Below are 10,754 nucleotides of genomic sequence, written 5' to 3' on the forward strand. Positions count from 1 at the left end.
GTCCAGAGTCTGTAGGTTATTCTATCTTGGTGCCTGTAGGTCTATGGAGAATCTCAATCCTCCAGGTCAGGGTTGTCCCCAAACGTGCTTTTCCCGAAATTTTGGAAGTCTTGAAAAAGCACCTTTGGGACAGATTTCCTATCCTTTGTCTATCCTGACAAATTAGCCTAAAATAGAGGTCCTTCATGTCATCAGTTACTTCAAGCCAAGTCAAGTTCTCAACCTTGTCTTTCAATGCTCTCTTTTAGGTTCTCCAGATCTAAGAAAGAACATCTTTGGGTCTTCTAATTGGAGTCTCATCTTTCTCCAACAGGGCCAAGGGTCCAGTGTGATAACAACACACACATCAAGCTGGAAGTTAAGATGATAACTCTTGTGAGTTTTTTTTTTCACGGTGGACAAAGAAGACCTGAGATACATAACAAGGTGTAGAACTCTCCCTCTGGATGACGGACCTTTTCACAAGACTTTAAATAATCTATTATATACATAATTTATATCATAATACAATAATTTTAGACCCACAGTCCTCCAGAGAAGAATACGGATCACCTTTCTGGCATTGCTAACAGCCACTGGTTCTCTCTCAATAGCAGTTCTGTTCTCCTCCACGGGAAATGTGGCCGTTTGATATGCTCCACGTTCTTCTTCTTCCTCCAGCTCATCCGAGTCGTCTTCTTCGGAATCAATATCTAATCGTTCCCCGTTCAAGTGTGGGCTGCCCTCCTCCTTCTCAACCTGGACATTCCAACACAGAAAGGTCCATGGTGAGTCTAGAACTCACGGACATTTTGAATACTTTGTGGAACGGAGGAAAGTGAAAATTACTGTTCCATCTAGTTCATCTAGAGCCGGCCGTGTGCGTGCAGCAGCCAACAAAGCTAATACAATCCTTGGCATAGAATCAAAACCACGTGAACTATTAGTACCGCTTTGTAAAGCCTTAGTAAGACCACACCTGGAATATTGCATCCAGTTTTGGTCACCACCTTACAAAAAAGATGTTGAGACTTTTAAAAAAAAAAAAAAGTGCAAAGAAGAGCAATTAAGATGATTCGAGGCCTGGAGACAAAAACATATGAAGAACGGTTGCAGGACTTGGGTTTGGCTAGTCTAGAGAAAAGAAGGAACAGGGGGAACATGACAGCAGTATTCCAGTATTTGAGGGGCTGCCACAAAGAGGAGGGGATCAATTTATTCTCCAAAGCACCAGAAGGCAAGACAAGAAACTATGGATGGAAACTCATCAAGGAGACAAGCAACCTGGAATTAAGGAGAAACTTCCTAACAGTGAGGACAATTAACCAGTGGAACTGCTTGCCATCAGAACAGGTGCTTCATTGTTGGAGGATTTTAAGAAGAGACTGGACAGCCACCTGTCTGAGATGGTATAGGTCCTCCTGCTTGACCAGGGGGCTGGACTAGAAGACCTCCAAGGTCCCTTCCAGCTCTATTCTGATTCCAATTCCATGGTGTCTCTAGGAATTATCCATGGCTCTCTACTGACTCCAAGAGGGGAGAGACTTTCGTAGGTGTGCCTGACAATGCAAGCAAACCCCATGTGAAGAGCATTTGATACACCTGGCTACCTTCTACCTGCTTCTCACCTTGCCGTCTGGAGAATGAGCGATGCTTTTGAACATCTCGATCACCGTCCTCTGCTTTAAAACTTTGGTCTTCTTCTTGGGAACCAAGCTGTATGTTCCCATTCTTCGTTTTTTCTTTCGAGATACGGAAGTAGCTGCACGGGGGGGACACAGAGGAAGATCCATCAGGGGCTGGGAGAAGGCGGGTTCTGCTGGGACAGGCTGGGAGGAACCCTACCCAGAACAGGTTCTTTTTATATATATATATAAATTTTATTAGTTTTTATGGGGTTAGGAATAAGGTGGGGTCGGGGTTGGGATAAAGGTTAAGGTTGGGGTTGGGATTTTTCCAAATAACATTGTCAATAATTAGCAAAGAGCATAATGTCTGGGTTCATGTATTTAACAAACAATAATAGATAATAGTTAATTAGCATAAACAGTATATTAATTAATCACTCAATAGCCTTCTTCTTGCTAGTATATATTCAAAATTACATATCACGTTCCTTTCTCTCTGACTCGTCTTTCTAGCCATGGATAGAAATTATCCCATGTTCTAAAGTTCACGGAGTCTTCTTTCTCTTTTATCTTTAAAGTCAGTCTGTCCATTTCTGCACACTCTAGAATTTTCTTAATTAGTACTTCTTGAGCTGGTAAGTTTTCATTTTTCCAGTGTTGGGCAAATACAATTCTTGCTGCCGTTCGTACATGCAGTATTAAATATCTGCAATCTTTCTCATAATCGGCTCCTATTATTCCTAACAAAAATAATTCTGGTTTAAACAGGTTCTTAACGCAGCTCCTTCTAAGATTCTAAAAATCACTGCCCCGTCACACATACTACACACAAAGGGAAAGCACCAAAGATCTAATATCAACTGCTCTCCGATTGTTCGCGATTACAACTGCCGTCGGTCTTCAGATTGGAGGGGATAGAATTTGGGAGCCACGATGTCAGGTCCCTGCCAATCCCAGGAGAGAGGGAACTGGTTCCTTGGGGATTGAAGAGGTTTCTGTATTATTCCTACTTTTTCGCTTTGACGTATCTGCATGGGAATTGGGGGGGGGATGAGCCCCCAGGACCATCTAGTTGGACTAACCCCACCTGTTACCAAGGTCAGAAGCAATTTGTTATCACCTTCACGCCACCGGATTGGTTCCTGGTGGATTGGGGTTTGGAGAAATGGGGAATTATCTTAACGTTTTGCCGCGGGAACTTCAGATTCCACCCAACTTCTCTGCAATCACTTTCTCTCAGTAAAAGACCCTTGGGAAATAAGGCTTCTTTCAAGAGTCGTGCTTTCCCGAGAAGATAGTTGAGGCAGGACCTTACACACGTCCGTGCGGGGACTTTAGATAGAGCTTGGGAGGTTAAAAGATCTGGAAGGAGCCCAGATCCCCTTCTCTCCATTCAAGGATGGAGACCCAACCTCGTCTTTTCTCAGACCGTTCCACTTCAAGGAGCTCTCTAACCCGAGTTTTCTTTTTCTTCTCCCCCCCCCCTTTTTTTTTACCTGTCTGTGATTTTGAGGCAGCCGCATAGCTCTGATTCTGAGGTAGAGATGAGTGAAGGCCGGGGAGGCAGGACAAGGAGGTGGGCTTTCCGAATTCCAGAACGGCTTTGCTGCCGTCTTCCTTAGGCGTTCTCGTTTCTTTGGGGTCTTTGTTGGGATGCTGAAAAACAGAAGTCGAAAAGCACCTTTTTATATTTTGCAAGAGGGAAGGGACGAAGAGTGGAAAGGGTCTATGGAGCTTCTCGGTCATCCAGGTCATGGCTGTCCCCCAAAGGTGCTTTTTCCAGGAGGCAACTGGACTTTCTTGTTTTTCTTTGAAGACGTTTTGCTTCTCATCCAAAAGGAGCTTCTTCAGCTCCGACTGGATGGTGGGGAGCGGAAGGATTTATACTCCTTGCAGAGAGCTGGTCATTTGCCTTCTTTTAGAGAGTCATTGAGGACACTTGGAGGTTTACCTATGTTTTGCTTCTCATCTAAGAAGCTTCTTCAGCTCTGACTCGATGGTGGAGGATGGAAGGATTTATACTCCTTGCAGACCGCTGGTCATTTGCTTTCTTTTAGAGAGCCGTTGAGGCCATTTGGAAGTCTCCGTGTGTCCTCAGGGTCACCTGAATGGTGCAAATGGGTGTGGAGCCTGAGGGCACTGGTTAAACTTCAAGTGGTCTCAACTGTCTAAAAGAATGCAAATGACCAGCTGTCTGCAAGGAGTATAAATCCTTCCATCTTCCACCATCCAGTCAGAGCTGAAGAAGCTTCTTGGATGAGAAGCAAAATGTCTTCAAAGAAAAACAAGAAAGTCCAGTTACCTCCTGAAAAAGCAACTTTGGGATAAGAGAGGGAAACCACACTTAAAAGAGTGTGTGTGTGTGTGTGTGTGTGTGTGTGTGTGTATGTGTTCCATTCGGTGAAATAACTTTGGGATCAGATAGAAGCAGATCCAAAATAGTAGCAAGGAATGGAACCCATGAAAGCAGCCACATCCAACAGGGGGTATGGGCTTCAACTCCCATTTAAGCACGGGGCCACGCCGCTGAGGAATTCTAGAAGCTGGTTCCCTCATGAAGAGGTGCCCAGGCTGGCTAAAACTAGAACGAAACTTGGTAAAGAAGCATAACCTCAAAACTGAAACCATCATAGCTGCATGTCATGTTTGTAGCATGGGAACTGGTACCAAGCTGGAAACCAGGTAGCTGGGAGATGTAGTTCAGCCGACTGGATTGACCGTGAGCCAGTCCTTTTTTTTTCTCAGAAGGAGGTTAAGGGCAAAACATTTCCAAAACTTTTGTCAAGAAAACTTCAGGGATTTCTCCAGACGGTCACTAGGAATCAACATTGATTCAAAGGCCCATGTGGTTGTATGTATATACATACAGTACTTCTTTCCGAAGAACCATGGGACATGTGTTTACTAAAAAGTCCATCCTAGGATGTGCATCCTGCACCATAATTTAAAACACTGGGTAGTTTGATCGCGTTTTGTAGGATCCACGTCAATCCCCCAAAACTATGCCAGAGGCAAACATTCTCCTATAAAGTTAAATTTCACTTGTAATTATCCAGTGATGGAAAACGGATTGATACTGTTCTTCTTTTAATTTTTGAGAATTGCAAAGAAAACATATGGCTTGCTAATGTGATCTGTTATAAATAACTAAAACCCCCAAAAAAAGATTTTCCAATCACCAAAAGCAATCAAGATGGAATCTTTTGAGATATCTGATAAAGAAAACGTTTTTGACATGTTTTAAATGTTCAAATCGGTTCAAAGCTTTACCTGGACGTTATCTTTTACCGGAATTATCAGCAAATGTCTTCAAGAACAGCCATTCAATGGCTCACATTTCCCTTGCATTATTTAGATTTGCAAAAAGCAAAAACAAAAAAACCAGACCTCAAAACGTGTATCAGAATGCCTGGATGTCTGAATTTTAGAACTGTTAGAAATATAAATCCTTGCGCATTCTAGGAATAACCTAGAATAAAGGTTGCTCAGTTTAAAATTGGCTTAACCGTACAGATATTCCATTTGCCCAATGTGACCTCCACTATGTTCATGCCATAGGTCAGTGATGGCGAACCTTTTAGAGACTGAGTGCCCAAACTTCAACCCAAAACCCACTTATGCATCGTCGAGTGCCGGGTGGGTGTGGCCCATTGGGTGGGTGTGGCCCATTGGGTGGGTGTGGCCCATTGGGTGGGTGTGGCTGCGGTGGTAACGGCAGACTGGGTGGGACTAAAAAGTTCAATCAATCAATTCCAACTTTGCAAGATCTTTTTTTTTCCCGCAAGAAATTGAAATTGACTGATTGAACCTTTTTTTTTTTTTTGTACATGGCGGCGGAGGCCTAAAGTGAAAAGGTTTTATAAAACCCAGCTAAAAGCCTAGGATTGGGGCGACGGCGCATGTGCCCACAGAGAGGGCTCTGAGTGCCGCCTCTGGCACCCGTGCCATAGGTTCGCCACCACTGCCATAGGTTATTAATAAAAGTTAGCCCTCAACATATGGCTGGAGCCTGGAATTTCTTATTTCTATTTTTCTTTGTATTTTATGTATTAAATAAATAAAAAAGGAATTGTTAGAGGAACCATTTCTTTGAGGGGTTTTTTTTTTTAAACCCCCCCCCCCAAAAAGGGCAATCCTGAGAAATTTCCCACCGTGCAGTCTGGTGGGAAGTCTTTAAACGTATGGCTTCGCAGAGTAGGGCAGGCAATCAATACTCAGAGCTTGCAGGCAGGGTATGCTGGAGGCCGAAAGACAGCCTATTAGCACAAGAGGTTGAGGAGAGAAATACCTATTTAAAATCCTGCCTTGTGATGGTTTTTGGCTGCTGGGAGTTAGAATCCCTGGCCGATCTATCGCAAATGATCAGGAGAGCCATGAAAAGGGGGCTAATCTGTCCGTCTCTGATCAGATAGATCTAGCAACGTAGCAAAAGTCCTTTCGGCAAGTATTGCCAAAAGACAACCACGTTTTAATTAACAGAACATCCCAATGGCTTGGATGTCTGTGGAGATTCTCTGTCATCCAGGTCATACTGGTTAATTCTGCCAACTGCCAGCAGTTCGATCCTGACCGGCTCAAGGCTGACTCAGCCTTCCTTCTTTCCGAGGTCGGTAAAATGAGGAGTCAGATTGTTGGGGGGCAATATGCTGACTTTGTAAACCGCTTAGAGAAGGGTGTCAAGCACGGTGACGCGGTATAGAATTCGAAGTGCTATTGTTATTATATACACATTACCAGGTGAGATGGAGACTTGGGCATTGTCTTCCGGGCTCGGTGGACCTTAATCCCGCCTGTTTTTTTAGCTTCCGAGTCTTTGCCGCACCCGTCTCCAAACTTGGCCGGGAGAGCGCCCTGTGCCTGCATAAAAGGGCCGAAAGTTCTCCCTTTGCTCCCTCCGGCCGGAAGCGTCTTCGCGGCGTGGCCCGGCAGAGAAGCAAAACCGCTATTCGAAGTCCTGACGGGCAGATCCTGAGCCATCTGTTTGGGCAAAATGTACCCATTGCTGCCCGTCACGGTGGTCTGGGTGAAGTCGTTTGTTTTGAGGTGGTTGGACTTCCCATCATCCCCGTCTCGTTCGGAAAAGCCATTCTCTGCTATCCGGCTCAGCTTGGCCACCGAGTCCGCTTGGCTCAGTTTGGCATTGTCCTGAGTGTTCTTGGCTACGCTGGGGTGGCCGTTGAATTCGTTGCACTCCAGGGAGCCGTTGGTCTCGCCGTCGGGAGCCATCTTGAGTTCGCCAACTTGCTTGTCTATGGCGCCATCGCCGGCGGCCATAGCATTAAATCCTAGAGAAAGAGAGAGAGAGAGAGAGAGAGAAGAGAGAAATGAAAAAAAAATGAGGGAATGCCAAGAGGGAAGAACAGCAAATGTCAGGCTCAAAAAAAAATCAGGACCACCAATTAGGCTGCAGCATAAATTTATTCAAGCCTAGACGCAAGAATCTGGTCGACTCAAGTTCAACCCTAAATTGGCACCAGGTAAGAGCCAACGAAATTGACTCTTGAACACTTGTGTGAATGGGTGGATGGTGGGTTTAACTTCACCCTCCCCAGCTCTGCCTGCTCTTCTCCTACTGCATCTGGTGTAAGGGGAAGGGTTCATAATGGCAGTAATATTGGTAATATTGATGCAGGGACTCTAATGGTACAAGGGACTGGCGAGATATTTCATCGCTGAAAGTCAACTCAGCTTTACATGCAGTTCTAAGCCAATGTTGGATGGTGTTATCGTGTTTCTGAGTCACACATAAGTCACAAAGTCCACGCTGTGAAAGACAGAATGTCTTTGGGGTTTCTGTGTCTACGACCTGTGGCAGATAACTACAAAGAAAAACACCAGCCAAAGAATTGTACTTTAAAATGAGTAAATTGTTAAACTAGGAAAGCGTTTGGAGAACTTACTCTTAAAAGGATTATATCCTTGTGCAGTTCAATGTAAATGACAGCAAAGGCTGAGAGTTAACTATCTATGTCTAGGCTTGGATTCAAATCAGGAGAAGACCAAGCAGAATGCTGACATTTATACCCAACTGTAAGAGAAGACAAGTCACCTGTGGTAATCTTTAGAAATGAACTAGGGTTATGCTTACATTGGCAACATCTTAATTGGAGGTAGAGAATCCTAGCCACTCAATGGTGAGGTTCGTTGTTCTCCATATGCAAGGAAGAGGACAGCCTGGACCTAAAAGATGGACTCACCTTCTTCTTTATTGTTGGTGATGTCTTTCAACAGCTCCGTCTTCATGCAACTCTCTCGTCTGGTCTCTCCCTTACTCATCAGAGCTTGCTAAACGGGGGAGAAAAAAAAGGTTAAGATGTAGGAAATAGAAATAAATAAACGATGCAGTGTTTGTGTTTATGAACCGGCAACAAGCATTGATGAAGAAGGTGCATTTTAATCCCCAGGCCAGATTCACGATTCATGAAGAAAGGAAGAGGACAGCCTGAACTTCCAAGACTGGTCGACTGATTGATTGATTGATCGATCGATCAAATTTACAGGCCGCCCACCTTACCTTCTTCCTCTGCACTCAACTTCTTTCTTGTAGGGAATTCAACATCCGCCCGCCCACCCAAGTCAACATCCCTTTCACGGTTTTAACCAAGTCATTGTTCCACCTTACTCTACGCTACGATGATGTTTGGAAAAGCAAACTGGTTAAAGCCACAAGGCGCTTCAAAGATGACCAAACTCAACCCAGCAACATCTTACAATCAATTACGATGTATTGAGATGTCTGGTTGTTTGGTTCTGAGGGGGTCCTTGGTGCTGTTCTGAGCTTGGTGGTTTTCTTGTAGACATTTTCTTGTAGACCTTTGTGAAACATCCCCAAGCAAATTGTCAAGTTCAGAGAGAGCACCCCAGACAGTTCAACCTTAATTCTCTTCTGCTGATAAGATGCCCTACGTTATACTCCATCGTTCTAGGCTTGGAATGTTGAGTTTCGATTCTCTGGGTTTATCTGTTGTTGATTTTTTTAAAGGTGGAAATAATTATGGGATCGTCAAAGGAACAAGGATGATTTGGAAGGCCACAGAGATAGTTGGGTTATACTGAGTATCAATACAGCAAGTTTTCAAAGGAGCATAGATACTAAAAGACTTTTGAGCCAGGCCATCCTAAATTCAGTTCCCGTCCTTCGGTGCAATGTCGAATCAAGAAACAAAGGCATCTAACACAAGAATATATTAGAATTAGAAGGGGTGCATCCCAGATTTCCAAAACCAATTATCTGGCAGAAAGTTCAGTTCAAAAAGGAGCCGTCAAATGGAAGCCTCAATCAAACACGCAAGTCTCCCTTTATGAAGCCCGAGGTTCAAAAGAGAAATTGAGAACCAACCACTTCCACAGTTCTGGCAAAATATACATTCTTCCGGAAAGCACTTTTTTTTTTACACAGGTAACTAAATCTTGATCTCTCCCCCCTCCACACACACACACACATGGTTGGTGGGCCACAACCATTTTTCCCATAAGTCTCAATTTTGGAAAAGAAAGGACCGGGCCTAACGGCTAAATTTGTGGATCGGAAGGACCAAATGAGGAAGCATGTCATTGGCTATGTATGTAGGATTACATGCTTTAAAGAATTTCATGACTACGTTTCATCCTGATAAGATTCCTTTCACCTACTTCTGTCCCAAAAGGGTTTGTTTTAACCAGTCTGTACTGGTTGCCCTCATATATCTGGGGAAACAGCTGACTGGATCAGATGCCATTTTTTTCCCCAGTCCTGCTTCCTTGTCCTTATGCCTGGACATAAAAATCTAATGGAGAAGGCAAGCATGCAATCCTAGACCTCTGGATATAGCACCGATTTGTCTGAAAACAATACCCAGGAGTCCCGTCCCACGGGTGCTTTTTCAAAAGGCAACCAGACTTTGTTTTTTCCTTGAAGATGTTTCAACTTTTCATCCAAGAAGCTTCTTCAGTTCTGAATGAATGAACTGAAAAAGCTTCTTGGATGAGAGGTGAAACGTCCTCAAGGAAAAACAAAAAAAATCCAGTTGCCTTTTGAAAAAGCATCTTTGGGACAACCATGAACCTGGATGACGGAGAATCTCCATAGACATCCAGACGTCCTAAAATCCTAAGATCTGGAGCTGCACATTTTTTTTTTAACATCAATCCCGTAGCGTATAAGTCGTATCTCATCGGGTGGATCGTACACAAGCAACCTAAATGCGTTTGCAAATTCATTCTAAAGAAACCCAGACAATATTTAGATGAGATCATGAACGTTAAGGGCATGGGAGGAATAAAAAAATAAAAACCCAACTCTGAACAAAGTAAAGGAAGATTCCGTTCTCTAAAATCAGAATTAAACTGATGGGATTCCCTAGGTTTAACTACGAGGAAAAGTTTCAACCAGAAAGAGCACCGCTCAACAATCAACATTTCCAAAATGGGTTTTGAGTATACACAAAGAACAAAATTTTTTTTTTTAGTTTGTCTTTAAAAAAAAAAAAAAAGCCTGGCCAGCCACATCATAACAAATGAAGCCATCTTGTCTGGTGGGTGACATGGTTTTTAAATAAGTTCTACAACAGGCCTCAAAACCCTTCCCAAAATTGTCAAAAACCAAGCAACTCCTATCTAGAGTCAAGACCGAATCTGAGACTGGTGAAGGATTTTAAGTTTCCGAAGTGACACACGTCTTATTCATTTTTTTTCTCTCCCCTTGAAGGTTCTTTTAATTAGTCATATTCTAAATTCCCAAGCTCCTTGGGCCTTCCAAAAGCCTGCCAGTTTACATCCCAGAAACCATACAAGGATGCTTTTGAAAGTCTTCCACTGCTTGTGATGTCCATGACAGCCCTTGTTCCTGTTCACTTCTCTAGTGCGAGAAAACCCACCGAACGGCCGAGCTTAGCCTGGGCGAAGTCCGTGCTCAACACACAACAATCCCAAATTAAACAATCCCAACAACAGATGTCCGTCTAGCTCTTTGACAAAAGAGAATCCACCATTTTCTCTAACTGGCTCGCCCTTGAAGACTCTTTTAACTCTTAGGAAGCCTTGCTAACATCCAACGCTCAGCCTACACCACCTTTTTTTCCTTCTGCCATGCACGTCATGGATCGTCATCAAAACACCCTGGCTTCCTCTGTCCCCTCTTTTAACTCCCCCCAAAACTCAACAGCCAGG

The 10,754-nt window shown here is 43.8% G+C and overlaps 1 protein-coding gene across 1 annotated transcript in view; it reads right to left on the reverse strand.

Annotated features, from left to right (window-relative positions):
- The window catches only part of EHMT1 (euchromatic histone lysine methyltransferase 1), a 28,705-nt gene extending 20,817 nt beyond the window's left edge, over window positions 1-7,888 (reverse strand). Inside the window, exons 1-5 of the mRNA XM_029286290.1 lie at window positions 7,805-7,888; window positions 6,342-6,892; window positions 3,104-3,263; window positions 1,608-1,741; window positions 553-738 (exon numbers count right to left, since the gene is read on the reverse strand). Coding sequence (XP_029142123.1) covers window positions 553-738; window positions 1,608-1,741; window positions 3,104-3,263; window positions 6,342-6,892; window positions 7,805-7,883 — 1,110 coding nt within the window. The 5' untranslated portion in view covers window positions 7,884-7,888. The remainder of the gene's footprint in view (window positions 1-552; window positions 739-1,607; window positions 1,742-3,103; window positions 3,264-6,341; window positions 6,893-7,804) is intronic.
- Between the last annotated feature and the right edge of the window lie 2,866 nt (window positions 7,889-10,754).

The sequence above is a fragment of the Protobothrops mucrosquamatus genome, unplaced genomic scaffold (genome assembly GCF_001527695.2).
Source record: "Protobothrops mucrosquamatus isolate PMUCROS unplaced genomic scaffold, P.Mucros_1.0 scaffold3246, whole genome shotgun sequence".
Taxonomy (NCBI): Eukaryota; Metazoa; Chordata; class Lepidosauria; order Squamata; family Viperidae; genus Protobothrops; species Protobothrops mucrosquamatus.